At 46.2% G+C, this 13,814-nt stretch overlaps 1 protein-coding gene across 1 annotated transcript in view; it reads left to right on the top strand.

Annotated features, from left to right (window-relative positions):
• The window catches only part of sema5a (sema domain, seven thrombospondin repeats (type 1 and type 1-like), transmembrane domain (TM) and short cytoplasmic domain, (semaphorin) 5A), a 188,730-nt gene that overhangs the window by 142,177 nt on the left and 32,739 nt on the right, over positions 1-13,814 (top strand). The window contains exon 15 of the mRNA XM_070880009.1: positions 9,864-10,089. Coding sequence (XP_070736110.1) covers positions 9,864-10,089 — 226 coding nt within the window. The remainder of the gene's footprint in view (positions 1-9,863; positions 10,090-13,814) is intronic.

Genomic DNA, 13,814 nt, shown 5'->3' with positions numbered 1-13,814 from the left:
AAGCAGAGAAGTCCTGCCACAACTGTACAGGCCACAGTTTTGGTCTCCGTATTTAAGGAAGGATATACTTACATTGGAGGCTGTTCAGAGAAGGTTCACTAGGTTGATTCCGGAGATGAGGGGATTGACTTATGAGGATAGGTTGAGTAGGTTGGGCCTATACACATTGGAGTTCAGAAGAATGAGAGGTGATCTTATTGAAACTTATAGGATAATGAGGGGGCTCGACAAGGTGGATGCAAAGAGGATATTTCCACTCATAGGCGAATGTAAAACTATGGGACAATGGGCAAGATTTTACACTTTTGTGCAGATCGCCCAAAAATGGGCATTATTTCCGGCGTGGGCGGTAAAAATGGGTTTTCAGATCGCTGGCTTCTCGTCCATTCTCAAAGCACCTAGTCTCCATTTTTGAAATTGGGCGTTACCGCGAGTGATATGAAATGGGCGGTAGCGTTAAATCTCTCTGACCTTCTGCCATAAAATGTCGCCGTCCTTAGCAACAGCATGGCAGCGCTCGATTCCGGTGATTCAGGAGGTCAAGGGTCATCATTACATGCGCAGAAGAGGAGACAGAGAGAGGGAGCTGAGAGGGACTGAAAATGCGTGTTGCTGTGCTTGTCTGGCTGTTGTGGGAGGCACGAGGGAGATTCACCAGCAACAAAAAGCCTAAGCACCAAGAAATAGTTGGCACCGAGTTTTTGTCCCAACAAATAAGATATAACATGGAAGAGATGGAGGAGGCCCTGGAGCTGGTAGCCAGGAACACTGGTGGCAGAGGGCTCCCAGTGTCCCGGAGCGCGGCACTGCATTCCAAGGTGCTGCACCCACATTGCCAACGACACATCAGAGCCAGGAGCAACAACTTGCTTCTGGCTCGGAGCATGTTCCCACCTCGGGACCGTCCTCTCCCGTATCCATCCAAGCAGCGGTTCGGCCGTTATTCCCCCCACTCCCAATGAAGCATCGCCTGAGGAGCTCCTCGGCCAGGTGGTAGAGGGGGGGAGGACAAGCGGAGTGGGGGGGGGGGGGGAGGCGGGAGGGTTGTTTTTTACAGAATTGCTTTTGATTTCAGACAAATGTTCGGTTTAAATGTTTTTTATTTAACAAAACTTTGTTGCGCATTGGCTCAGATAGCTGGACCATTATACGCTGGTGATTCCTTAATATCAAAGGGTATAATTACACTTAACTTCAATCAACTTAACTGTCACCAAGGTGATGCCCACCATTGATGTATGACCTGCACACCCAGCAGTGTGTCAGCTTTGTAAATACCACCAACGTTCTTTCAGGCAAAGCGCTCATTGATGAGCTCCTGACGTAAGGCTCTTGCAACTATCATGCCACCACGGGCCCTTTCATGCGGTTTACAGGGGGGCGGGGGCATGGTTTCAGCATCAGCCTGATTGCCACGGCCGACGTCAGCGTCCGCCTCCTCGTCCTCCTCTTCCTCGCTCTGGTGAGGTGGACTGTCAGACTCTTCAGGCAATTCTTGTTCCTTCCTGATAGCCAAGTTGTGCAGCATGGAGCACACCACCATGAATTGAGCTACCTGCTCAGGGTGGTATTGGAGCTCGCCTCCTGAGTGGTCCAGGCATCTGAAGCGCTGCTTAAGCACTCCAATGGTTTTCTCCACGATATTGCGAATGGCTCTGTGGCTCTCGTTATATCGCCTCTCGGCCTCGGTGTGGGTGTCATGCAAGGGGGTCATCAGCCAGGTGGTGAGGCCATATCCTTTGTCACCAAGCATCCAGCATTGACCTTGTGGCTGATTGTTAAACAAGTCAAATGCAGTGCTCTCACGCAGGATGTGAGCATCATGGATGCTGCCCAGAAATTTAGCATTCACTGCCATAATTATTTGCTGGTGGTCTACAACGAGTTGGACATTCAGGGAGTGGAATCCCTCACGATTCCTGAAAATCTCTGCAACCTGAAAATGTGCCCACATCGCAATGTGCGTGCTGTCTATTGCTCCCTGCACTTTGGGGAAGTTTGCAATTCTGGAGAATCCAAGAGCCCTCTCACTCTGTGCCTCCCTGGTCATAGGGAAGCTGATCAAGTCCCTCCTGCATGCGTACAGGGCTTCAGTCTAATGCAGCAATGTGTGGCATGCTGAGACAGTCCGCAAATGTCGCCAGCTGTGGCCTGAAAAGAACCCAACGTGTAGAATGACAGTGCCGCAGTGACTTTGACCTCGACGGACAGTGCAGTACTGATGGTGCTGGCAGGCTACAGATCTGCCCTTATCAGCTGGCATACCTCAATAATAACCTCTTTGTGGAAGCGCAGTCTCCGAAGGCAGGTGGTGTCGGGCAAGTCGAGGTAAGAATGCTTCTCCGTGTACTTGTGGGGGGTGTAACGTCTGGTCCTCCTCATCAGTCTGTCACGTCTTACATTGGGCACATAATGCTGTGGAGCGTACCTTCGGTGATCTCGAGTCTGCTGCATGTAATTGGTCATCAAGAGAATGTGAGAAAGGACAGGCCCATTGCAATAGCTCTCTGTTTTCCATCGATTGGTCACAAAGAATGAAAGTCCCAACAAAGACACCTATTAAATTCCAATCGTTCACAGTATGATAAAGATGTTTGTACAGATGTTCATGTCACCTCCAAAGACCTCCAGAGTACATCCAAACACCCCCGAGGTTGAAGTAGAGCAGCCTTTTAAATGATGCGACATGTGATGTAGAACTTGGCGTCCATAACGCTGTGATTAGTTCCGGTTAGTTCCACTTTTTCCGGGCGTTTTTTGGGGTGAACGATATTGTGATGATATGTGTGCGAGGAGGCGATCTCCTGGCTGTTAGTTTTGGCAAATGTGATCTTTACGACAAAAAAAAGTGGGCGGTCAGTATTATTGAATCTCGGCGTTAATTCCGTGCGGAAACTAATGCTGGGTGATATTATGGCCGTTGATTTTGCCCATTCTGATGATTCCGCCCAAAAAAAGTGGCGGGCGGTATTTTTTCCCACCGTTACGCACATGGCGAAAATAACACAGCGATAAGTTTCCGAAAACTGCCCGTCACTTTCCATTTTGTGGCTAACTTGGCGCTACATGGGCATTATACGTCATTTCAGCAGTAAAATGGACGTTAAGTGGGCGTTAAGCATGCAAAAAAAGTGAAAAATCTAGTCCATAGTCTTAGAATAAGGGGCTGCCCATTTAAAATTGAGATGAGGAGAAATTTCTTCTCTCAGAGGGTTGTAAATCTATGGAATTCTCTGCCCCAGAGAGCTGTGGAGGCTGGGTCATTGAATATATTTAAGGCAGGGATAGACAGATTTTTGAACAATAAGGGAATAAAGGGTTATGGGGAGCAGGCAGGGAAGTGGAGCTGAGTCCATGATCAGATCAGCCATGATCTTATTGAATGGCAGAGCAGGCTCGAGGGGCCAGGTGGCCTACTCCTGTTCCTATTTCTTATGTTCTTATAATCCTGAGGCCTGGACTAATGATCCGGAGACATAAGTTCAAATCCCATTATGGCAGCCGGGGAATTTAAATTCAATTAAATAAATCTAGAACGGTGACCATGAAACTACCGGATTGTCGTAAAAGTCCATCTGATTCACTAATGTCCTTTAGGGAAGGAAATTTGCTGTCCTTACCTGTTCTGGCCTCTATGTGACTCCAGACCCATAGCAATGTGGTTGACTCTTAACTACCCTCTAAATGGCCTAGCGATTCACTGAGATGTATAACGCGGCTTACCACCACCTTTTTGAGGGCAATTAGGGATGGGCAATAAATGCTGGCTTTGCCAGCAACGCCCACATCATGTCAATGAATTTTTTTTAAAGTAGGAGGAAGAGAGATTGAGAGAGCACATAGGCAGATAGACAGGAGTAGCATTGAGGATGTCTGCTGTGGCAAGAGTCCCCAGATTTTTGGAAACTTTGGTGAATGTACTTTTGGTAGAGATGAGGGCATCCAACACAGGGAGCCTCAGAAAAGGCTGGTGCAGGCAATATGGAGGGAGGTGACTCAAGCAATCAGTGACATCTTGAGCATAGCACAGAGAGCAGAATGCTGGAAATGTTTCAATGATCTCATGAGGTTGGTCAAGGTAAATGAAGTCATAACTATCTTTGTACATCCTAAATGAATGCGAGAGGCATGATTTACCTCCGTACCTACCTTGCCTTCTCATTGTAAATCAATAAATGGATAAATATTCACAAAGCTCCTCACACTCTCTACAACCACGCTTTTCTCCCACTATTCCACTGTACCTTATCCTGAGACCAACAGTGGTAGTGTCAAACTGAAAATAAAATAAATTGCTGGATAGCTTGCAGTCAAAAGCTCCAAGAAACCTGGTTGAAGTTAAATCTCAACCTGTCGTTGCTAGGGAAAAATGTTATGACACTTTACAAATTCAGGCACCAACACAGCTGCATCCAATAAGGAGAATGTAAATAATGAGAGGGTATATCACAGGATGATGTATCAAGCACCAGTGAGCTGGAAGAGCTGGAGGTGGGACAAGGAAGACCCAATCATGTCTCTCTGGCAAGAAATTACTGCTCTCAGCTGAGGAACCCAGAAACCAAAATCTTAGCAGCCTGATTTTCAAAAGACAATTGACCAGGGAGCATCGATCTTATGTTTAGGCAATGAAGACCATTTCCTCGTCTGTAGTGGAGATAGTGATACGTTGGAGGAGTTAACTGCTTGTATCTTTAAAACAATGCAGGAAGTTTGCTGACATCTAACCTAGTTCTATGCTCCCTGAGTTTGCCAACCTATCTAACACAAATAGCCCATCCACTTGGATGGATTCCAATCCTTTTACTGTCTTAAAGACTTCAATCAAATCGCTGCAAAGTCATTTACTGCCACATTCCCTGGAGGACAATTTTGATGAGCTCCCTTTGGGGCAGGGTCCCAGTGGGACACTTCATTACCATATTTTTCATCAATTACTGTCACTACACCACCCAGATCTGTCAATTAAGATCCAAGTACACAAAAAGTGAAGGAAACTGTGCCTGTTCTTTCCTGACCACCATTGCTCTCACAATTGGAAATTCAGACAGTAAAGGTATGCTACCCCAAGTGGAGCGATCCTGGAACCCCACACTGATCAGCTTACAACTGACAGCTTTCTTGTTGAGCAAGAGAGGCTACAGACTTGCAGCAACACGTCATATTGACTATCACAACATCTAGAAAAGCTACAAGTTTTAATTATGAGTATAAACAAATAAAAAAGGTTTGTTCTCTGCAGACAAGACAAACAGCATTAGGGAGAGAAAATGTGGATCAGCATGGGATGCCACCAACAAAAATAGTAGATGCTGAGAATATACCACAGATTGGTCAGCATTTATAAAGAGAAAGAAACGCTTGCATCTACATAGTGCCTTTCACGTCTACCAGCCGACCCAAAGCGCTTTACAGCCAATTAAGTATTTTTGAAGTGTAGTCACTGTTGTAATGTAGGAAACGTGGAAGCCAATTTGCAAACAGCAAGCTCCTACAAACTGCAACGTGATAATGACAAGATAACGGGGCCGAAATTGCCCCTCCCGATAAATCCTTTGGCCACCAGAAAGCGGCGGCAACGGGGCAGCACAGAATGGCCGGCAATTCTCCGTGGAGGGGCTGCCATTTTAGAAATTGCCCTACCTCAGGAGCCGACCCGTGTCTGGGACTGCTACGCCCATTTTCCCGCTGTGGCGTGCACACGCGGACCCTTTTCTCACTAGCGGGGACCCCCTCACAAAATTGCTCCTTACCCAAAATTGTCCCACGGGTGAGGCCCCGCCGCTGGCCGTGCCTCCGACAGCTCTTGCTGTCGGTGCATTCTGTGAAATAGCGGCACGGCCGCCCCTAAAGGAGAGTTGCGTTCTTTTTTTTTGTTGGTCGTCTGCCAGGTTGGACCAGCAGCTATGCCCCTGGGTTCGACCGGACCGCCAGCAGGCAACCTGGCACCTGCTCTTGGGTGCCAGGTCGCTGGCCTGGCCGAAACCCTCCCTGATGGCTCAGTGGACCTAACTAAAATATCTGCAGCATTCACAACGGCTTTCCCCTTTAGCAGACGGAGAGAGATGTTGTGACGCGTCAGCATCGCGGTGAGGTCATCAACATGGTGCTGATGGTTGATCGGGGAGGCATACCCGCTGTGAGGTCACCTCCGCTCCGCACTCGACCGCAACACTGCACCACGGAGAAAAAAAAACAAAGTATTGAATTTCTCCGGTATCACCGCCTCATGGTCTGGGGCGGAGAAAAAATTAAAAAAACAGTAGGTGCGCCCCGTTTCGGGCAGAGGGCAATTTCATCCCCAACCTGTTTTTTTTCAGTGATGTTGATTGACCAGGATATGGGGATAACTCCCCTGCTCTTCTTCAAAAAGTGCCATGGGATCTTTTATGTCCACATGAGAGACCAATCCGGCCCTCGGTTTAATATCTCATCCAAAAGACGACACCACCAACAGTGCAGCACTTCCTCAATACACTGGAGTATTGACCTAGATTTATGTGCTCAAGTTTCTGGAGTGGGACTTGAACCACAACCTTCTGACTCGGAGACGAGGGTGCTACCAGCTAAGCTACTGCTGACATGTAAGAAAAGACAGGTTACTGTTACCAATGTAACTCTTCGTCTGATGAGTCTATACTCAAAACATTCACCCGCCATCTCTTTGTTGATTGATCTGTTTTGTCTAAAAGTTTGGGGGAAATTTTCCATTTGGTGCTTCTGGTAGGGAGACCGCATAATGGGAAATGATGCAGCCCAGCCCATGATCTTCTCTCCACTAAAATGGTTTCTCAGTATTTGCATTGTTTTTCTTTTTATTTGTATGGTGTGATTTAGGCTCAATTAGCTCCCAGGCACATGGAAAACGACATCTGCCTCAGAGCTAAATTCTGCCTTCGTCCTGAACAAATTCATTTGAGATATAGGATTCTGTCACATCAGGCTCTTCATTTGAAAGAAAATGATTAGTGGATTGCTTTCAGCGAGAGTCCAGTGAACAATGTTCTTTGTTCACCAAACTTTACATGATACTCGGGTAGTTATTACAATTTAACGTTCCTAGTGCAGGCCTTCATATGATGGAAGTACATATTGGATACTTGAGTGTGGAGGTCAGCCCCCCAATTTACAACCCGTACAATTTTCAATCCATCATAAAATTTACCCCATGTCAGGGCAGAGGAGTGCCTAGGCCCCATTCTTGAATTCCTATCAGTCTCCCAGTTTAATTTAGCACAAGCAAATGTCATTCCTTCATCTGATCTGTGCTACACAAGCCAGAGTTGGAACAGAGGAGCCACTGTGTGAATTTTCAGAGGTTCTATTCTGCAGAACTAAGAGATTTAGGAAATATAATAACTGGTCATGGCCTATAAAGATAAAAGACTGTCTCAACACAAAGAATTACAAAATATTTAGTGGAACGTAACCTCAACAGGATCGTGAGCACAGAGACACTATATTGGGCCAAGAAAAGGGCGGGTCACATGATGGGGTGACATAATGCCTTCTTATAACGATAAGAATCCTAAAAATGTTCCAAGTGAACTACTTTGGATTGTTATTCATGTTATGCAGAAATTAACAATCTCTACACTGTTAGTGCTTTTTCTTTGTTTGTACAGTATTTAACGACATGAACATTCATCTACAGGTCTTTGGAATTTCTAGTTTACTTACACTATCAGACGCACAGGAAATAATTTAAATAAGGACGTGTTCAGTATAATGTGTAAAATTTTCAGATGAAAACATTTGTGTAGGAAAACAAATATGTACTGTGTCATATATAATAATTGTTTTCAGCTGGCTATAAATGATGAGATCTACAAGAGTTGTTGATTTTAGATTCTAATATGTGAGGCACTGTACCTGTACGAGAGTATGGGATGATTTAGGATCATCTGCTTTTCTAGTCTATCTCATTTTCTTTAAGCTGCCATTGTAAGACTATTCAATAGAACTCATGCCCTTCCCCATTACAACTGCAATGAAGCCCACCTTCTTGTATGATTCCTGGATCAGCTTTAGAGACCTTGCTCAAAGATAGCAAATGGTTTGCATATCATTTTTTATTATTAAAATGTAATAACTTCTACAGTGTTCATGTATTCTTCTCCCTATCTGAGATGAATATATACTTGTATCATATGTGCTAACCTGAAAAACATGCAAAGGCTGATGAGCAGCACGCAAAAACACCCAAGACTGAAGTAAAATGAAAGTTAATGGGGCTGAAATTCACCCCCGCCGGAAACAGGTCGCACATTGCGTTTTTCTTGCGGTGGCCCACCTTGCAAAATTCAGCTCTTTATCGTTTTTTGTGAGGCGGAAGTTGGTCATAATGGGGGCAGAAGCGGAGTGTCCATCATAATGAGGGCGGAAGTGGAGGATGGACTCTCAACCGCTGTCAGCCATCATTTAAAGGGGAGAGCCGCTGCGAGCTCTGTAGCTTTTTAAGTTAGGTCCATTGGGCCACCAGGGAGGATTTTGGCTGGGCCAACGGCCTGGTACCCAAGAGGGGGGTGCCAGGCTGAACCCGGGGGCATAATTGTCGGCCTGACCTCGTAGTCAGCCGACAAACAGAAAGATGGCGGCCGCAGCTGTGCACCCATCCCTTTAAGAGCAGCCGTGCTGCCATTTCACACACACTGCAAACACAGTGCACCACCAGAAAAAACTGTCAGGGGCACCGAGCGGCGGCAGGAAGATTTTCGAAGGTGAATTTTGCGGAGCGCGCTTTGATGACGCACTTAGCAGGGTTCGGCAGCAGCGGGATGGAAGTGGGGACCGCCAGAAAAATCATCAGGGAGAATTTCGCCAGCGGCGGCTATTCGACTACAAATTGGCGGCCATTCGACACCGACACTTGGCTGCTACTTTCCGACAGTAACAGGCTTTATCGGGAGACTGAATTTCAGCCCAAATGTATCACCCTCTGTTGGTAGTTGTTGGGGTAAAAAGAAGACTTCTCTTCCTCAAGGTGGACACCCTGATATAAGGAATTGATACCTGCCCGTATTGTATAGCGACCACGAAATCACTCAGACGAAACCTCGGTTTAACCGGTTTTTATTCAAGCATGCTAGGGAAGTGTTCACGGATGAACCTTCTCAGAACAAAGGTATTACAATTACAGTTATATATTTTTCGAGGTGTGCGACCCTCCTACAAAACCACCGATTGGCCTACTGCTATCAGCGAAGTTACATTGATTTGTTGACCCTTATCAGACTGCTCCGAGTGGCTCTTCTCCACCTGTCCATCTCCCATCACATGTCACCCTCCTGGAATGTGTTTTTCAGTGGCATCAACTTTGCCTCAGTTCCTCATGGCGTGTTGATTAACCTTGTTTTCCAGGGTGGTGCCACCTTATCGCTCTCCCAAGAACTCTAGTCAAAACTACCAGTCAATACCATCCTGTTCCCATGCCGCCATAATCTATGTTCATTTTACTGTCCTTGTTCTGTACTGAATATGTAAGTTTTCATAAGTCTGTACTAAGGTGAACACAACGGATGGTTCATTAACCATCAAGCTTCGCTGCATAGCAAGCTTTGCAGCTTCCTCTTAAAACTCATTCAAGCAAGTGTATAAGTGTGCTTTACATACATAAGCAAGTTTTACATACAATCGGTCAATTACAATCCCTACCGTAAGACAGGGAACTCCCAATTCCTCAGAACCCCCTAATACTGATAAGCCCTACTATCTGGACCATGTGTCAGATAAATTCACTACCTTCAGTATCCACTTTAGTGACAATCTTTTATCCCCTTACAGTAGTTGAAACAGAAGACTTATTATTTTTATTATGATAATGTTCTAATTCCTCTTCTCATTTTGTTTTTATAAATGTACAGGAATACCAACCTTGTAATACTAATTTGTGCCCTGAACTTAAGAAGACAACTCCTTGGACCCCTTGGACGCCTGTTAACATCTCAGACAATGGAGGCCATTATGAGCAGAGATTTAGGTACACGTGTAAGGCACGTCTGGCTGACCCAAACTTGCTGGATGTTGGCCGTCAAAGGATAGAGATGCGTTACTGTTCTAGTGATGGATCGACTGGCTGTTCTGCAGGTGGTGAGTGGACAAACAAAATCCTGGGTTTTGGAATTATTTAGTTTCCCCAAGTGATAAAATAATTGGAAATACTAGGAACATTAGGTGGACTAGTGTACCTACAATCATACAAAATTATCTACTAACCATTTTTGTGCTTTTTTTCCATGACACTGAAACTAACCTGTAGATGTTTAGGGTAGGGTTGCAGACATTATTGCCCAGAAATGACTGTGGGCAGTATCAATGGATCACACTTAACATTCCTCTGCTTTTTTTTTAAATGGTGGGGGTTAATCCATGAATTAATACCTCTGTTAAAATAATGGACAGAGGAATATCATGAGAATGTATTAAGGATTTATCTGCTAATAAAGTCAAGAGTAATTTTCAGGCACATATATGTTCGATAAAATCTTAATAATGGGATATGAATGTTAGACACTCTACTTCCTAATTCCAATTGTCATGAATGATGCTGTCTTTGGTTTTCATGAAGTAGGTTTAACTAATAGAAAACTTAAGTTCCTTATGCACTAGGGCTTCCAGAACTAACGCAGTTCATTCATTTTAATGTATTGAGAAATCGTAAATGAGTAATTTGGGAATTGAAGACGCTTCAATTTTTCATCTCTTCTGTACTTTGCTGCATTGGCTATTCTCTATGTGTTAATGTGGGCACCAAGCTATTCAAGCACAGGGAGCATCGCAACCATCCTCAATCTTGTCCTCACCTGACTTACACCTGTGGATATGCTTTCCAGCAGAAGCTAATGGAAGTAATGAAGAGCAGAAACCCTCTCTGCATTTTCCCCTCCCTAACCCAGGATACACAGAGGCACTGAGGACAATTGTAACACCCCACCACCATCTTGGCTGGGATCAGCTAACTCAACACAGACTAGTGACTGAACCTGGGAGCAGTTTCATGGCAGACTAGTGGCAGCTGCAATGTTACAGATACCTTTCATGATGCAGGATAGAAAGTAGGCTCTGTACAATAACAGCTTATATTTATATAGCACCTTTGTCATCATAGAACATCCCAAGGCATTTGAGCTATACAAACTTTTATCTCACTGGTCCCTTACTCACACTGGTGATATCAGAAACAGTTGCTATATGAAAATAAATGCTGAATATAACAGTTGTCAGAAAGAACTATTTAAAAGGTTGGTAGGTATATGGAGCAGATTACCAGCATGGGTGGTGGAACAAGAAACCTCAATAGCTTCTAGAAGCAATCAGACAGGTTCATGTCAACAAATGGGTTTCAGGGTTATTAGAAATACACCAAGGGAATGCATTTTTCAGATGGGAGCCTCCACTGCCTTCCCCCAACTCCACTGGAAACATGAGCAGCACATAAATTGGGCAGCGATCAATTGGGACTAATCCCCCACCCATTTCATGATACAACAACAGCAACATGTATTTATATAGCACCTTTAACATAGTAAAACATCTCAAGCCACTTCACAGAGTGTTATAAGATAAAAAAAAAAATTTGACACCGAGCCAGATAAGAAGAAATTATGGCAGATGCTTGGTCAAAGAGATGGTTTTAAGGAGCACCTTAAAGGAGGAAAGAGAAGTAGTGAGGCAGAGAGGTTTAGGGAGGGAGTTCCAGAGCTTAGGGTCCAGGCAGCTGAAGGCACGCCCACCGATGGTTGAGCGATTTATAATCCGGGATGCTCAATAGGGCAGAATTTGAGGAGCGCAGATATCTTGGGGGGGTTGTGAGGCTTAACAGGGAGCCAATGTAGGTCAGCGAGCATGAGGGTGATGGGTGAACGGGACTTGGTGCGAGTTAGGACATGAGCTGCTGAGTTTTGGATGACCTCAAGTTTATGTAGGGTAGAATATGGGAGGCCAGACAGGACTGCGTTGGAATAGTCAAGTCTAGAGGTAACAAAGGCATGGATGAGGGTTTCAGCAGCAGATGAGCTGAGGCAGGGGCGGTGTTATGGAGGTGGAAATAGGTGGTTTTAGTTATGCCACGGATATGTGACCGGAAGCTCATTTCAGGGTCAAATATGACACCAAGGTTGCAAACAGACTGGTTCAACCTCAGACAGATGCTAGGGAGAGGGTTGGAGTCAGTGGCTAGGGAACGGAGTTTGTGGTGGGGACCAAAGACAATCGGGTCAAAATTCGTTTGTTACCGCCAGCTGATACCGCCTGAGTGAAGCGGCAATGGGTATTAAACGGCTGGGCGGTGGTGTTAGACGGGGGTGCTGCCTGATGGGAAATTCAGTTCTGCTTTTTCAAGGGTGTAAAGATTTGCCGTCCCGCTGACTCCCGCCATGGAAATCCTGATGTCAGTACGCGTGCAACGTCTCCTTGGCGCCGGTCTCGCCAAATTCACTTTTGCTGCCTCACTTACCAGCTGGCGGGGAACACACCACAAAAGGTTGGTGTTCACAAGTCAAAGTAAAGATTCTGGGACGGTATTTAAAGGGAGTTGCAGCCGGGTCACAGAGGTCGTGGTCAGTGCTGCGTTCTCTCCTCACAGAGTGCGTAGGTGTTGGCGTGCCGCGACTACTCAGCTTCACAACTAGCATCTCGCAAACATTGGTGGGTTTCAGGTCGGATACATTGGTGGGTTTCAGGTCGGATACATTGGTGGGTTTCAGGTCGGATACATTGGCGGCTAGCATATCGCGGCTACCTTCTGCAACTTAATGGGGGAAGTGATGGCACACCACGTCGTCCTGCGGCGAAGACATGAAAGGCAACGGTTACAGAGGCAGCTTCAAGCCAATGTGGGTGCATGCCAGAAGAAAGGCCCCAGACCTCAGGGCAGAAGGCCGTACAGACGGAGGGTTTACCTTGCACATTACTCTTACCTTGATATGTCTGAGGAGCAGTGCATAAGAAGTCTGTGGTTCTGCAAGGAGGTGGTCACCGAGCTCTACCATCTCCTGCAGACATACCTCGCAGCTGACATCGGCACTAGGACCTCGCTGTCAGTGGCAGTGAAAATCATAGTTGCCCTCAACGTCTATGCTATTGGCTCCTTCCAGTCCCCTGTAGGCGACATAAGCAACATCTCGCAGTTTGCAGTACATTGCTGCATTCGCCAGGTGACCAACACTCTCTACAGCCGACACATTGGCTACATAAAGTTAAGCATGTCCAGGCAGAGCCAGATGAGCGCTCCTGTGGCTTCGCCAGGAGAGAGGGCTTCCCCCTGGTTCAGGGGGCCATTGATTGTATGCATGTGGCATTGCGGGCCGTGCTTCACAATGGAGAGGTGTTTCAGAATCGAAAGGGCTACCACTCCCTCAACGTTCAGCTGGTCTGCGATCATAGGCAGATGATCCTCGCTGTTAATGCACGCTATCCTGGCAGCTGCCACGATGCCTTCATCCAGCGGGAGAGCAGTGTGCCACGACTGTTCCAGCCACCGCATGAAGGCCGTGGCTGGCTCATCAACGACAAAGGATATGGTCTCGCCACCTGGCTAATGACACCCCTCCACAATCCCTGCCGAGCAGTGCTACACCAGCCATATGGCAACCAGGACCTTTATAGAGCAAACTATCGGGGTTCTGAAGCAATGTTTCGGCTGCCTTGACCGCTCTGGAGTGGCATTTCAGTACTCACCTGATAGTGTCCATCTTCACCATTGTCTGTTGCATGCTGCACAAAGTGGCCATCATGAGGGGCCAGTCATTACCAGGGATGGATGATCCATCTCAGGAGGACGACAACGATGAAGACATCATGCCCCACCCTCCAAG

This window comes from Pristiophorus japonicus, chromosome 5 (assembly GCF_044704955.1).
Source record: "Pristiophorus japonicus isolate sPriJap1 chromosome 5, sPriJap1.hap1, whole genome shotgun sequence".
NCBI classification, from domain to species: domain Eukaryota; kingdom Metazoa; phylum Chordata; class Chondrichthyes; family Pristiophoridae; genus Pristiophorus; species Pristiophorus japonicus.
The sequence above is the reverse complement of the archived record's forward strand: the minus strand, read 5'-3'. Positions and strand labels throughout refer to the sequence as shown.